At 41.9% G+C, this 16,868-nt stretch overlaps 1 protein-coding gene across 2 annotated transcripts; it reads right to left on the bottom strand.

Moving 5' to 3' along the window:
- Window positions 1–25: 25 nt before the first annotated feature.
- Window positions 26–16,573, bottom strand: LOC307252489 (uncharacterized protein). 2 transcript variants are annotated; one of them, XM_080030164.1, is made up of 6 exons: window positions 16,434–16,573; window positions 14,151–14,618; window positions 13,157–13,232; window positions 11,277–11,355; window positions 2,863–2,977; window positions 26–2,042 (listed from the first exon to the last, which is right to left on the bottom strand). In XM_080030164.1, exons 2-6 carry the CDS (start codon window positions 14,574–14,576, stop codon window positions 1,680–1,682), a joined length of 1,059 nt encoding a protein of 352 aa, XP_079886290.1. In that variant the 5' UTR covers window positions 14,577–14,618; window positions 16,434–16,573; the 3' UTR covers window positions 26–1,679. The 2 variants fall into 2 exon arrangements, with proteins under 2 accessions (XP_079886290.1, XP_079886289.1); XM_080030163.1 differs by having other exon boundaries at window positions 26–2,045.
- Between the last annotated feature and the right edge of the window lie 295 nt (window positions 16,574–16,868).

Here is a 16,868-nt window from a genome sequence, read left to right on the forward strand (position 1 = left end):
AGTACAAAATATCACAAAGGCCATCTTGAAGGCAGAGTAAATAAAATGTGGAAAAACTATGTACATAACGGAAAACCTCTACATGTCTAAACAGCGTGGTCAAACTATCTGGTCACGTTGGCAACAGCTGTTGGTTAAAGGACAGGTTTGGATTTTACATGTACATTGAAAAAGTTATTGGTCGCTGTGACTTAAAAAAATAATAATTTGAAAGAAAGGGAACAAACACATCGTTAATACAGGCCGAGCATGTTCAGGAGGCGTTCAGGGACTGTATTTATCGTAGGTCATCTGAGTTTTGACAGCACTCAGTCATACACAACCACTGTAGTTACACAAGTGAAACTGGAAAAAATAGCCTGTGTGGACAGCTGGACTGTTTAGGAAGCATGATACTAAAAAACTAAACCAAAATGTCGACTGTGTTCCAACCTGCAACGCCTACTTCTAAAATGTGGTTGAGCTTGGGACTGACTTCAGAACATGGACCTTGGATAAACTTGCAGTCGCACAAAAACAGGATCTCCTCAAAGCTTGTGAGGAGAGAAATGAAAGATTACAGCGACCAATAATGCTCTCAAAGTACATATTACAGTACAAGAACAGTAAAAAAAATTGTGATAAATAAATCTTATCTATAACATTGTATTCAGATTCACTTAAACAATCCAAACCCATCTTTTAATTAGTGGCAGGAGATTATGTGTAAACTTCCTCTGTCACTGTCACCACCGGTGACCAAATATATTTACTGTTATTGAAAGTTCTTCATGTTTGCCAGCCTGAACTTCTCAGAGGTATGGAAGAAAAAAACTGATGAATGGAAACCCGGAGGTCCAAACTGGCCCAGGTTTTGGGTGTTGATCACATCGTTAACGACTGCATAGGCTGACGAGACCTTTTAAAATCCCTTTGTATAGTAGGGCTGGACATTCAGTGGGTTGTGTTTCTATTAATGAATCCAAGCTAATTAAAATTTAAAACTGACTTTGGATACATTTTGCCATTTCATGACAAATTTAAATATTGGAAAACATTCCTGATCATTCATTGATATTGATTGTGTCCAGCCCGGAAACTAGAAGTCTCAGCTGCGGTAAAAGTTTTTAGATTTGGAGCGAGTCGTCTCTGACGTGATCGAACTGTGTGGTGTTATCAGCATGAGGTAGAGGTTTATCACTAAGAACCCAAGGAGAAGCGGATCAAACCAGGCAACAGTCAAAGAGTCTCCATACCAACTGTAATATGCATTCATTCATATCTAGATCCATAAATACAGCCCATGTTTTCAGAGGAACTCAGTGCTCACTCAGTCCATGTGTTGTCAATTTAATCTCAACAATCCACCCTGCCAACATCGTTTTAACCTTTGAACTCATAAGAAGTTGAAATCTATCCAACTCAAACAGAAGTGAAAACTCAACCTAGAGGTCCAATGTTTCCTCACACACGGCTAATACTTTCAAAATGTCTTAAAAGTCAATGGTTTTACAGTTTTACATATCGAATCGACTGAATTTTTTTAAAATAAAAAAGCTGTAGAAACATGCCGTTTTTTAAGGCCTTTTTTTTAGTATCTTCAGGCTCTGTGGAAGCCGAGTGGGGGCCGGAGTGATGAGGTCCCATCTCTCACACTGGGCATGAAGCTTCCTGTCAGCTAAAGACACAAACCAGCAGCCTCAATCTCCCACAGTCCTGGGAGCGATGATGCTGTCCTTGGCCTTCAGGAGTCTCTCCAGACACGGCGAGCGGATCTTGAAGGGCAGCGGGCCGCGGCTGAGACGAGGGTTAGCGAGGGAGCGTCGTGGCAGCGGCCCGGAGTGTCTGTCGGTGCTGGAGGAGACGGCGTTGTCCTGGGTGACTGCCTGTCTGCAGCGTGCGGGCAGAGGGCAGGCAGGGTGCTGGCCCAGTGGCATGGAGCAGAGGGGAGACGCGTGGAGCCATTTGAGGATGGAGGAGGAGGGAGATGCTGCCACGGGATCCACGTCTGAACAGCAGAGAGACACCGGACAGGAGGGAGGAGGGGAGGCACTGCTATGATGCTGCTGGAGAGGAAACAAGAGGACTATATGAACTCCTGCAACACAACCATAGACTGTATGGTCACGAATACATCCAGGCAGTAAAATAAAGATAATAGATCCACAATAAATAAATAGCTTACATTTTATTAAGATATTAATTTGTATCGGGCAATGTGATGTTGCAAACACTTTGTGTGTGTGTCCAATTCCCCTTTAATTACATTTCAAGCGTTTTATATTTTATAGATAGCTCAGCTGTCAGTAATTTGAAAGAAATTGACAAAATAAATGAATCCACAATTTGCAACAACAACAAAAATTATCAATTGATTAAATGTATTCAGGAACGATTAGTTTGGTTTGTATGCTGCGAGTTCTTCTGCATCCTTGGTTAAATTAGTTTTTCTGGTTTCCAAATGTGGCTTCCTTCATTCATCTGGGAGTCAGAACATTCTTGTATGTGAAGCCACTTTGGTTTTCCCCTCATTATTTGACCTCGACTCCTCTTACGAAACAGAGCACGGCTGAAATCTTGGCCAGTAAAAATACATTTGAAAACCTTCCTTGTCGTCTTTCAGGATTCCGTTACATAATCTGACCTCTTACCGTCAGAGCCTCTTTCCTCTAATAAACAGTGGATTAACTAAAGTGTGCAGGATTTTTACATATTTTGTAGCTTTAATTTTAGTATTGTATTAGTTATTAGGGCTTTCACTAATGACCATTTAATCATCTATAAAACGCCTTTTAAAACTCAGTCCAAAATGTATTTTATTTTGTCATTCACTCCTTCAATCAATCTTTGCTGTTGCATTATTATTACTTTTTACAAATGTACCTTTTGCTTTTTAGCTGGAGTGCTATCGTCTGTGTGGGTGGAGTTTGGTTTGATGTGAGGGAACCAACTTTGAAGCATTTCTTCTATTTTCAGTATAGTGCTCAGGAAGCGTCCACTAGAGAGAGGGAGGAACAAAACAAAAAAACAGTCACAAACAGGGGTCAGCTACTTCACTTAAAAATGTAATAGTCAAGTACATTTTTATAGCCCAATATCACAAGTCACAATTTGCGGCAGGGGGATCAACCATCTGCCCAAAACCTTAAAGGGGTAAAAGTGAAAAAAAACTTAGGGAGAGCAGCAAAAGTTCCCTCTGAGATGTGTAGTGGAAGATCTAGTGGGATATAAGAAGAAAGTGGCCAGAATAGACAATACTCAAGTAAAGTACAAGCACCTCACATACTTGAGTAAATGCACTGACAGGACAAGGTGATTTAAACAGCAGTGTAGTATTCAGCAGTAGATTACAGAGTCAGAGACACCCTGCAGCTCAGATGGCTTAGGGACGTCTCGCCAATGGCCATTACATAAGCCAGTTATAAAGCCTCTGCCAACACACTAGGCGCTCTGGCTTTATCTGATTGGTGGACTACATTGAAACTGCAAAGCCTGAATAAATTCTTTTTTCAAAGGCCAGTGGGGGCTAACGGACGTCTGCTCTCTGTATCTGCATTCCTGTGCGTCTGTGTGATGCCATCTGAGCACAGGAGACCATACAGCACATGACGTGTGCAGAGGAAGACAAGTAGAGCATGTTCAGGTCCACATGAGAAATGTGACACACACACACTCGCACACAGGCTGCAGCCCACACGTGTCAGCAGCGGGGGACGGCCCTCGTTCCATTCACAGCCTATAAATAAAGCTGTAAGCCCTGGAGCACCGGTCCAGGCCCCGCCCACCGCTCACAGCCATGAGATGGAGCTAAAAAATGCACCACTTCAGCCAGGACACAGACACACACACACAGACACACACACACACAGACACACAGACACACAGACACACACACACACACACACACACACACACACACACACACACACACACACACACACACACTCACACTCACACTCACACTCACACTCACACTCACACTCACACTCACACTCCCTGACATCATACTATATACACTCTAATACATCTACTTTACTTGAGTATTTCCAATTTATGCAGCTTTCTACTTCACTACATCTCAGAGGCTAATGTACTTTTTACTGCAAATTATTTGTCGAATAGTTTTAGTTACTAGCTGAAAACTATGTATCTCCAGATGTTTGTAATAAACTGAATGATGTACCATTCCTTTATTAGTTTAATATATATTACTTCAGTTGAAAAAATACTTGAAAAATGTGTTCAAAAAAAATTCATGCAGAAAAAAACTCCTGTTTATAATTCATGTATGAAGGGGTTGCGTAAAAAGGATCTGAATATTTTCCCCACCACTGTCATTTAGTTTTCTTTAAATTTAAAAATGTTGCTTATGAATACATTTATAATAAATCCTTACATTAAAGAAGCTAAAACCAGAGAACATTTTTGAGTTTTTCTTTTGTTGAAAAATCACTGAAATTATTAATTGATTATCAATGATGTAATGTTTGCGTCCTTCGTTTTTTTTTTTGTATTCTACAGGACTGCATTATATTAGAAGCTGCTGGCATTCATATTGTTTTAGTATTAGCAAGCGATCTGATCACAAAAATGGTCCTGAAGGTCTCGTCTTCGTTTCTTTGACAGATGTTTTCAGCAAACAAGTGACAATAAGGCTGCTGTACACTTTCTTCCCAGGAACAGACAGACAGTTAGAGATTTGCTGGTGAACGCAGTGTGTAAAGCCAATTGTTTTCACTGCATGGAAGTGGGAAAAAAAGGAGGTTGAAAGCTGCCAGTTGAGTTGCATTTTATGGTTGTAAACATCCCAGCCAACATGGAGGTTTATGGCCTCTGACGTCTGATGTTTTGTCACCTGCGATTTATTCTGCCAATTGGGAAACACTGGAGCCTAAAAAGAATAAACATCCAAATTATGACGGTGGGTGCCTGGAATATTTGCCATGCACCACACACCGTATGTGTGCATTAAAATTGACATTATTGGGAAAGATTCGAAGCCTACAGTGTTATAGCCTACAGTTTGGCCCTCATTTATCAATTTTGCGTGGAAACTGGTGCAGATTCTGGCGCAAATACCTCCCTACGCCAGGTGTCGCGTGGTATTTATCAAACAGTCGTATCTCGCAAATCTCAGCGTACGCCAGGCCATTATTGATAAATGCGGCGGCTGAAAACGATCATACCACGCCCCTATATTTTCTCAGTTTAGAGGCCTCGCCCAGAGGTTTTACGACATGGATATGCGAATTACGGCACAGAAGAGGAATTTATCTGAAGTAGAAATTGACAGAATAACAGCGAAAGTAGAAAAAAAGAGTTTCATTTCGGAGCATTACAAGCGGCATCAAAGAACAACAGAAGGCAGCAGTTAGGAAGGAAATAACTGCTGCAGTCAACAGCGTTGGTGTTGACAAAATGATCTCCAGCTGAGGATTTTGCATTTTAGGTTTACATCAGTAGGCTACTATTGCTCAAATGCTATAAAACAGCATATACAATTATATGTCGCCATTTCTTTACATAGATGAAGAAAAAGTGGTCTGACTCAAACATCGCGTGTTGCTGTTCTGAAATGCAACCAACTGAGGGTGCGGGCATAATAGCCTATAGCCTAAGTGGTAGAGGAGAAACAGACGCACCAACTGTCCGGTAATGGTCCCCATGAAATAAATACAGGTCTGCAGAGATTTGAATGATTAGAATGTATTGGCCCTTTTAGATAGCACTACTCAAAAGGGTTGTAAAAACTAAAAATAACACATTTTGCGTTTTACTGTATGACAGCAGGAGTGGTCAGCCCGGCGGTCAGCTGCACAAGCCGACCCGGCAACGATCAGCTGTGAGAGCGCCCACAGTCCTGCTCCACCAGCAGGTCGGAAAAACGTGCCGGTTAACGGTAGAAATAAATTGCTCGCTTAAGCGATCAATAACACATTAAAAGAGGAACTAACATCTAAAAAGTGCGTCAAATAAATAAAATGTTAAGCTGAATGTTGTGCCGTGTATTTTTTATCATAAAGAGCAGTGTAGGCCTACTACATATTTAATACTGTGGCTAACATTTTGAATGAATGCAGCCCCTGTGCCTCAGTGTCCCCCCAGCAGCTCCAGACGGAGATAACTGCCCTTACGCCAGTGGTTCTCAAACTTTTTTTGTCATTCCCCACTTTGGAGATGGGGGATATTTTCGAGCCCCACCGTTCCCCGATAGCGTCAACAAAATAGCAACTAAGTGGGTCAGGCTTAAAAGTTTAAAATTTATTGAAATAAAATCAAGGAATACAATTCAAAAATAGAGAAAATATGAACATTTGTGTCATTACTTTGCAATCTGAGCCCAAAAACAATGAACAAGTCAGTATGTGAGTCTTAGGCCTGCATTGGTGGCTGCAATGAGCCTGTTTTGCTCTGCACATATTTTCAATATAGGGCTGAAGGCTCAATACTGCATCTCAAGTAGGGATGGAGGTCGCTACTTTTTATTGATATCGATATCATTATCGAGTCTCCTTAACAATTTGAGTCCTTATCGATACCACTATCCATACTTTTCTATTATTTTGTTGAAAGAGAACTGGTATTATTGCTTTAATTGCCTATAAGATGATCAGAGCTCAAGATAGGACGTTAAACAGGTCATAATTCCATATTTACTATCTATTTTATATTGCTGGGAAAACAAGTTTTTCACCAAAACCATATTATTCAAGTTTCTCGCGGAAACCTATTTTTTTTATTTTTTGTGTTACATTTGAACACACCATGATGACCTTTTATAGACATTTGCCTAATATTACCGAGCCGACCTGAACACAACACATTTGACACCGTGAGCAACTTTTTTTTAAGCTAACTAGCTCTATATCCTGCCGATTTTAACATGGATTTGAAAACTGGATTACTATTTTTAACTGACGGGACTTTCTCCACCGTCCGGTTGTCTGATTACCACCGCTGCTTTGAATGACTGTTGATGCGCACGGTGCCGACTCGGACTCCGAGCCCGACTGCACACCGTCTGATGCAGCAGCAGCTGACAGGTTTTTTTTTAACTATACGAGACTGAGTTGGAGGAGTTTGAAGGTAAGACAGTTGAAGGTAGGCCTACAACACTTTTATATGCAGTCTATGAAGAAAAGAGACAAATCTCCGCTATGAGCTCAAAGACGCACTACAACACCTTGTCTCATTGGCCCTCATTTATCAATCTTGCGTAGACCAGAAAAATGGGTGTACGTACATCTCCACGCAAATCTCGGCATTTATCAATATGGACGTGAGCGTAGGGTACGCTCAAATCCCACGCCAGCTCTCAGCTCGTGTACGCAAATTTGAAAACAGCTTAGACTCGCAGTGCAGGCTGTGCCGGGTAGCCGATGACTTTGTTGGACAATTATTAGAAGATAATACAAATGCAGTGCAAATAAGACCGAAATAAAGATATTAATCACTTAAAAATGAGCAGCTTATGGTGTGCAACTGAGTAGGAGAGCTGATTCAATAGTGCGCACACGTAAGGGCAGTTGTCTCCGTTTTGGAGCAGCTGGGGGGACACTGAGGCACGGGGGCTGCATTCATTCAAAATGTTAGCCTAAGTATTAAATATGTAGTAGGCCTACACTGCTCTTTATGATACAAAAAAATACACGGCACAACAATCAGCTTAACATTTTATTTATTTGACGCACTTTGTAGATGTTAGTTCCTCTTTTAATGTGTCATTGATGCTAAAGCGAGCGATTTATTTCCACCTTAACCGGCACGTTTTTCCGATCTGCTGGTGGAGCAGCTCAGCAGGACAGTGGGCGCTCTCACAGCTGATCGTTGCCATGTCGGCTTGTGCAGCTGACGGCCGGGCTGACCACTCGTGCCAAGCGCATGCTGTCATACAGTAAAACGCTAAATGTGTTATTTTTAGTTTTTAAAACCCTTGTGAGTAGTGCTATCTAAAAGGGCCAATACATTCTAATCATTCAAATCTCTGCAGACCTGTATTTATTTTATGGGGACCATTATCGGACAGTTGGTGCGTCTTTTTCTCCTCCACCACTTATATTATGCCCGCAGCCCCGCACCCCCAGTTGGTTGCATTTCAGAACAGCAACACGCTTTTTTTAGTGGCGATTTTGAGTCAACACCAACGCTGTTGACCGCAGCAGTTATTTCCTTCCTAACTGCTGCCTTCTGTCGTTATTCGATGCTGCTTGTAGGCTAATGCTCCGAAATGAAACTCTTTTTTTTCTACTTTCGCTGTTATTCTGTCAATTTCTACTTCAGGGAAGTGCCGTATTGCGCATATCCATGTCGCAAAACCTTTGGGCGAGGCCTCTAAACTGAGAAAATATAGGGGCGTGGTACGATTGTTTTCAGCCGCTGCATTTATCAATAATTGCGTGTCGTACGCCGAGATTGGCGAGATACGACTGTTTGATAAATCCCACGCGATACCTGGCGTAGGGAGGTATTTGCGCCAGAATCTGCACCAGTTTCCACGCAAGTTTGATAAATGAGGGCCATTGTGAGCCCCGCTGTATGATCTGTGTGTGTGTGTGTGTGTGTGTGTGTGTGTGTGTGTGTGATCAGCTCCTATCCTCACAAAGTGTGGAGAACAATCGCGCTTTCTTTGGTCGGGTTTTGATGAAATTGACCCCAATCACAACCTCTGTCAAAACTTTGTTTAGTTCGGGGATGAGCTGCCTTGACGCTGCGGCGCTTCCCAGTGAATGACAGTGTGTCCATTGCGCATCTGGCGCCACACTGTTTATTAGTGATTGCGCCTGGCCCGCGCGCTGAACCGATGATTTCGGCTTCTGTTCTATCCACGTTATTATGGTTTTTATGTGTTAATTGAAGAAGGGGAATAGCAGGGGCTCTCCTCCACTCCTCCAACTCACGCTGGGAAACGGTAAAAAAAAACATATATTAAAATATTTCTAAAAACTATGAACCACGGATGTGGACACATATTCCTCCCGTTCGTTGCGCCCCACCTGTCATGTCTCTATTCCCCACCGGTGGGGCGCGCCCCACACTTTGAGAACCACTGCCTTACGCAGTCCCATGCAGCGCTCCTAAGTGGCCGGTGTGTGCACTATTGAATCAGTGCTCCTACTCAGTTGCGCACCATAAGCTGCACAATTTTAAGTGATTAATATCTTTATTTCGGTCTGAGCAAACACTGCATTTGTATTATCTTCTTATAATTGTCCAACAAAGTCATTGGCTACCCGGCACAGCCTGCACTGCGAGTCCATGCTGTTTACAAAATTGCGTACACGAGCTGAGAGCTGGCGTGGGATTTGAGCGTACCCTACGCCCACGTCCATATTGATAAATGCCGAGATTTGCGTGGAAATGTACGTACACCCATTTTTCTGGTCTACGCAAGATTGATAAATGAGGGCCTATGTGTGGTAAAGCTCAGACGTGCTGTGTCAAACCTATGTTAATTTTTTATAGCCCAAGTGTCAATTTTACAATCAAACCAGAAGGAAATGTCTTAACGTTCCTATTCTTGGCCAACAAAGGAAACTGTGGACATCTAATCTGTTCTGTTTTATAGCAGATTTGAGACCCCAGTATGCTCCAACAAAATGCTGGTCTGTCATCTACCAGCATTTGAAACCTGCATATTAACGAATTGGGAGTAATGCAACTCACAACTCTCGAACCTTTACGAAAACATCAATTCAACATTCACACCCACTCTATGCAGTGATTGGCCAGGTGTGCAAAGTTGAGAAATAAGTTTTAACTTCTCTGAAGCCTTCTCTTTTTCATTCGACATACAACTATTTCATTCGCTTTTGGTGTGTCAAGTTGAGTGCAACACTAAGAATTTCTTCAAGGAGATCATCCTCATTTGTAGTATTCATTCAAAGACACACAAGCCAGACATAGAGTTCTTGGAGAGAGATCAGGGATACACTTCATTCGAAGCATACTGCACTGATGGAGTGTACTTCAGGGTGTGTCAGTTCACTGTGACTATTTAGGGTTCACTGTGACTATTTAGGCTCTACAGCTTTTACTTCCAAATGATGCTCACTGAATCTGAATCTGTACAGTCCTGATAACAGCCAGGTAAGCTGCATTAAATGACCTTCAAAGTGTTTTCCTGTGATCGTCAAACAAACTTAACAGAGCTCATTGTGCTCTCCTCCCAGACAAACTCCACCCATCTGGCATCGAAAACTTAAACAAGCTCTTAAAAGTGACAACAGCGGTCTCTCTCTCCGTCACATCTGTGTCTCCAGAGTCCAGACCTCATGTCTGTGACGTTACTCCAGGTTGTTCAAAGTGCAGCAAGAATGTATGACGCAGGTAAGAATAACAACGTTTGTATGACATTTATATTTTCTACTGGAAGTTGAAACATAATTGTTGTTAGAAAAACAAACCATTAAACATGTTTTGGGCTCTAAGACTTTTGGATTAACATTTTGTTTTTTATGTGGTTATCTATTATTTCTGAAAATAAAACGTAAAAACAGATGAAACTTTCTTAGCGATGTGCATTTCATGTCTTATGTTATATTATAATATTGGAACTAAAAGCGAGACATGCATAAACGTTTGTAACTATTAAGAATTTAAGATCTTAATATAACATACATTGATTCTCAAAGTTTCCTTGCATATTTCAAAACAGCTGATGTTCACAGTGTTGTACCTAAACAAGGAGTGAAGCATTGAAAAAAATGAATTAAGTAGGATTTGTTAAAAAAATATATATATATACTTTTTACATTTTTAAAAGGCTTCAAGAAGATTTTGTAGTATTGTCGCTCCTTAAACTCTGACGCTGTAATACTTGAAATTGAAATGGTATAAATACGATTTCAGTAATATAAAATATCTCTGACAATATTTATTAAAACAACCTCATACAACGGCATGGTTAAAGACACATTTTAAGACAGTGGAGCAAATGTTCGTCCTCAAATTTCTTTCAATAAATGGAGATTTGCAGCTCCACTTTTTCAGACCCATTACCGCCTGCTCTGCACAAACCCCCATCAAATGAGAGGCCTGCTTTATAAGCATGTGATCAATAGTGACTGTGAAGTGTCATTCACCATCGACCACAAAACACCAGATTTGTTTGGCAAATCTCACCACTACTATTACAACTACATCAGAAATGCAATCAACTGTTGATGATCACATGTGGCCACTATCATCTGATCAGCACACAGGAAGAAGGAACATAGTGTATGCATGCTGTGGTTTCTACAGCCTTTGTTTTGACAAGCAGATGTTGGAAGCCGCTGAAGTAATTCCAAGTGACTTACCCCATGTTTGGATTCTGTAGGACCCCCATTATTCTCTGGATACGGTCCATGGCTACGCTCTCCTGGAAACTGCTGAGACCTGCAGGGAACAAGGAGAGAGACGTGTGTTGTGAGCGTGAGGAGAGGAGAGGAGGCACGTGTCCCTACTGCTCTCAGTCCAACCACGTTTACACTTCTGACCTCTGCTGTGTTGTCCACACCCAGTCTATGTTCCCAGAAGATGAATCCTTATGACTTTTCTCAAACACCTTCACCAGCTCAAAATGCATGTGTCCAATGTATTTGTTTTATGACCAAATACTTGCAAAATGTGCATATGCTAAACTGATTTATGAATCGAATGATGAATAACATATGAATAATAAAATAAAGTGATTGTTCATGCAGCAACTACAAAGACATGAGGATGTACTACCCAAATCAGGTACTACTTCATTTTGAGGTAAAACGTTGAAGCACGATTAGCATTTACTGTTAAAACCAACATAAACGTCACCTGTCTATTTATTCTGACACTTCCCTGAGGTCAATAATTACATTGGCATTATGGCTGCAGACTCTTCATACTGCACTGGTTGGATTTAAAATGATACACATAAAATGAAGTTTGGAGGGTTTGCTACATTTAAGGTGAACGTTTAGGTGAGAGAATACCTCAAGATGACGATCTCTTACGAGTTGAATATATTATTGTGGTTAAAGTCCATCATGTTATGCTGTCCACGAACAAAGCAGCAAATTGTGATGCATCTATTCTGTCTGCATCTTTGCTGCTCTCACATGTGGCACGGTAGCGTTTACAATAGTGTTAGCGTGAAGGAAGGAGTGCAAACAGCCATTCTTCCGCTCGTATCTCACCTAACTTGTGTGCACAATGAAGCGTCTTTGATCCTGTCTTTTATCTCTGTCTTGGTTTAAAAGAGATATTAAATGACTCGTGAGGCCTTTGATGCCTTTCTTCAGCTGTTATGTCCCGTGAGTGTTTTATTGTGAACGTTCAGTTTTAATTATTTCTAAATGCGCAACTATTAATTGCGAAGAGAATATTTTAGTGACTCAAAAGGCATACACCAACGTCATTTGGCATCATACGCTTTTTATATCTCTCTAATGAATGCTGTATTATAATTAGATATCTACACGTTTAATTTGTACTTTAACATAAAAACATCCAAATGTGATAATATTTAAATAGTCAATGTTTCTTGATGAACAACAACTCAACTTCCAAAGTTTTTTTTTTTTGTTGGAGACGCTGCACAGAAGTGATTTTTGGACCAATGGTTCATTAAGAATTGGCTGTAGCAGATAAGCCCTTAAACATTTCACACATTTATGTTTGTGTATCTTAATTATACAAACAAGATAACAAAGCCAGTAAGCTGTTTCTTATGTGACTGTAAACCAACCACATCATTACTCGAAACGTATCCCGTCACGAACAGAAGAATTAGTCAAGAAGACATTTTGATAAGTTGGTGGCACTACAGTAGATAAGGGGTGCTCACTTCTGTTCATAGTGACCAATATTGAGCCCAACTGTGCAACATGGAAAACCAGGGGATCACCATAGTCAGTAGGATTTATCCTCTGTGGAACATGGATGCCTGGATCAAATCTCATGTTAATCCAGATTCCAGCCAATGGCTGATGACATAATTCCCTGTGGACCAAAGTGTTGGACTAACTGACATCACATGTTTTGGGAGTCTGGCCTGATTCAGGAGAACATCCAGTGACATGCCTTTATAATTACCCCAATTTGCGTCAACCATCCCGACATGATGTGTTTATATTTAGCAGTGTGACCTGCACAAAACGTGTCCATTAACAAAGCAGTGCTGGAGGAGGGATTGTGAAAGCCCAGATTAGACACTTACGTTCAGAGTACCTGCCTGATCTCAGGCCCCGCAGGATGGACGACAGAGGCTGGATGAAGCGCTGCAGCTCCATGCACTGTGTGAAACAGATTACCCAGTTAGCGTATAGGCTATCAGCATTGCAGACGTACAGAGTGCTTTCTAATGGCCACTTAAGCTTACCCATCCACAACAGAGCACTGCTCTTTCCCATCCTAAAACTGAACACAGGATTGCATAAGACACGTAATCACCCAGACCTCAGTTCATGTAATGAGTACTGTGTGTGTGTGTGTGTGTGTGTGTGTATGTGTGTGTGTGTGTATGTGTGTGTGTGTATGTGTAGCCTTGAGACACAGTGTGTATTGCTGCACATGATTTACAGCTTGTCTGATTTACTTCAATTCCTCATTTTGTCAATGACTTATTGATTTTGGGCTAAGCAACCAAATGTCCATTAACAACAACTCCCACTTGACGCCGTTAGTGCAGCATTATCGCTGAACATAAATGTACGCAAGCTCTTTAATGAGAGGCTGCTATTAACAGATAACCAACACTAATGGGGAAACCAATCTCAATCGACAACTTCACACGTGACTGGATACATGAGACCCAGCAGCACCAGACAGCCATTCAAACTGGAATGGTCAGATCGTGGTCAGGTCTTCTTTCCTCTTTTCAAAAAGGGACATAGTCACTTTAACTAAAGGATCTGAATACTTTTGTCACTGATAACCAGGCTCTAAAATCTGGATTGAACTGATTGATGCCCATGGACTGTCCACACACGTTTGGCAAAGTAACATAAGACAGTATACACCTTTTGATCCTGAGAGATTGAAAACATTTTTTTTATTTTTTTTAAATCTCTTTGTATTGTCATGGCAGATATCTGAAGGACAGCAGTCTATAGTTAAACCACCATAAGATTACATCCCTCTGTGTCATCACTGTGTTCACAGTACAGCAGCAAATAACAGTTTAACACTGCAAAAGAAAAAGCCCCCTTCACCTTTTGCGAGAATAGTTGGTTTTCAGTGTCCGCCAGAGACTTTTCACAGCGTGAGTACGAAGCGGCATGGCGTGCTCTCTTCCTGGTGGAGTGATGCCTGGACTCACAGACAGACGTAAATCCCTGAGACGGACTGACTGCTATAGTCTGCTGCAGGTGGGCATCGACCCCACAGCGGCCTCCATCTTTACAGTCACAGGGGTCACTACTGTTGCTGCTGCTCCGTGCCGCTCCACAGTGTTTACAGCTTGAAGGAGATTCCCTTAATAATAATAATGATGATGATGATGATGATGATGATGATGATGAAGATGGCGGTGCCGGCAGATCTTCGGCGGGAAGAGGACTTAATCTCTTGGTGCTGTCACAGTCGTCCTCATCGCTGGCGAGCCAGTCGATGGAGTAATCCGAGTCTGAGGTGGACATGGTGTGTAGCTAGACTGTCATCCAGCAAAGAGCATCACGCACCTGCCACAAAAAACACATGTAAGGCTTAGAAATACTCCACACAGTTTGACCTTATAACCCCACACTGACCTTCTAGGTGAGTCAGTCAATACATGCATGCATGTATTGACTGTTTAAAGCTACTGTTTAAAGCTACAGAATGGTATTTTAGACCAGAGTGTAGATCCAAAACGTCACAAAAGATTAAAGAATTTCAGACTGGAGTTTTTCTGAAATGGGTGTAGAATAATGCACAACGCATCTAGAATATTAGATGTGTTGCTGCAGCAGGTGTAGACAATGGACATGACATGGCTTCAATGAAGAACTGGAACAAGGCGCCGTGGAATAAGATGGTTTTAACGACCTTAAAGCTACTTAATGGGGAATAAAAGAAAAATGGTTTGAGAGGTTTAGGAAATAAGACATGTAGAAGGGAAATATACGGACTTTAAAATCATATTAACACCTCAGAAGCTTTTACACATGTGTCTAAATATAGAGGATTTCAGGCATCAGCTTGAGGAAATGACAGACAAATTAGGAAACTGACAGATTCATGCCTCTATGGTGGCGGGAGGATCACATATTTCAAACCGAATCTTGTAAAATAAAAAAATTATAAATTGGAAATTAAATAGCTTTGCCTCTAAGGGCATCACCTTAAGTCACCCATTTCCCATGCTTAAAAGGTAATTAAAGTAAAAAATGAATAAAATCAAATGTATTATATTGTTTGGATATCCAGATTTGTCCAGCTGAATTAAACACCAGGCAGTAAAGAAAAGGCTTCGAAACTGAAGTCAGACTCTTATTTTCATTCTGAACATTATGTACTTGATTGATGTACTCAGGTCACGGTTTAATCATTTGGTCTCTTGAGTAGCAGAAAATGCTGAAAATCCATCACAGATCCCAAAAGCCTTTGTTTCGTCCAACAAAGAAAAAAGATATTCAGTTTACTGAGATAGAAAACCATCAAATGTTCAAATTTCAGTTGAACATTTCTAGATTCAACCGTTTTAACATTTAAATTAACTGACTCATTTGGAGATTTGAATGCAAATTGGGGGAATTTTAAACCATGACATAAGTGTTCTTTTTTTTTATTCCAGCCCTGTTGTAAGCTACACTACAGAACATGTGATGTGCCAGAATCCGGCACTCAGCCACACTACAGCGCAGCAGCGTGAAATAACTTGATCCACAGGCCGGTGGATTAAATAACCCTCTCCTGTCTGCTTCTTCCAAACGGGCAGGTCGTCCAACATTATGTAAGAAAAAACATCCCGACACATGAACCTGTTCCCCCCTCGCAAGACAGTTCGCATGCCCGCTCACACACTGCTGGTAGCCTACAAGTGCCACGGTCCATGGTGCATAATAGAGATGATCTCCAGAAACACACATCTGTCCGCTGACAGGCACCGCCACGGGACCCCTTGAATATGAAATAGGCTTTACATTAAAACTTTGCTGCTACAATGTAACCAGCGGAAGGTATTTCTAACATCCACATAGCCTAGTCTAATTGAACCTGACCTGCGTGCGCGGTACGGTGCAGAGCTGCATGTGTAGACCCGCAAACATCATCTCCACAAACCGGCTTTTAATTTTGCGCAGGAGCCTCTCGTAGCCTATCTCTCTCATTATTATAATAATAACAACGACATATTAAAAATCCAGATGAGTTGAATAAAAGCAGAAGAGGCACGTGACGCGCGCGCGCGCGTGTGTGTGTGTGTGTGTGTGTGTGTGTGTGTGTGTGTGTGTGTGTGTGCGCACACACACACGCGCGCACACGTATGTGTGAGAGATCAGCAGACCGTCACTTACCAGAAGTGAAGCGTGTGTTTCCCGTCCGGCTCGGAGAGTTGAGGACATTCAGCAGTGGCAGCAAACGTGTGTGTGGAGCGAGCTAACTGATGGATGGAGCGAAACCATGAAAGCAGCAGACGCAGGAAAGGGAGTCAGGGAGGCGGGCGGAAGGCTGGAGTCCCATCCCTCCCATCCAGCCCGTGCAGCCTCTCCCAGGGCAACGTGTTCCAGAGGGGCGGGGCACGAGTCTCTACCTATCCGCCCCTGCCTGGAATAAGCTACACACACTTGTACAGTCTGGTACAGGCAGGAAGCGCTCTTTCACAAAATGGAAATTACTGTGGAAAAATAAACAAGGGAGTGCACACGTGATCACGCGCCGTGACGAAACACTGTAGCGCGTCACCAGCCCGTGCTCCTTCAATTAAGCTCTCCCATTGGATGAGAGGCGCA

This window comes from Ammodytes marinus (genome assembly GCF_949987685.1).
Source record: "Ammodytes marinus genome assembly, chromosome: 1".
Lineage (NCBI taxonomy): Eukaryota > Metazoa > Chordata > Actinopteri > Uranoscopiformes > Ammodytidae > Ammodytes > Ammodytes marinus.

What these genes read in the sequence shown, in the direction of transcription:
- LOC307252489 (XM_080030163.1), bottom strand. Translation starts at nt 14,576, where the DNA reads ATGTCCACCTCAGACTCGGATTACTCCATCGACTGGCTCGCCAGCGAT. An exon ending in ACCAACTATTCTCGCAAAAG is followed by an intron (nt 13,233 to 14,150) that starts GTGAAGGGGGCT and finishes TGTTTCACACAG; the next exon opens with TGCATGGAGCTGCAGCGCTT. An exon ending in CTACAGAATCCAAACATGGG is followed by an intron (nt 2,978 to 11,276) that starts GTAAGTCACTTG and finishes CCCTCTCTCTAG; the next exon opens with TGGACGCTTCCTGAGCACTA.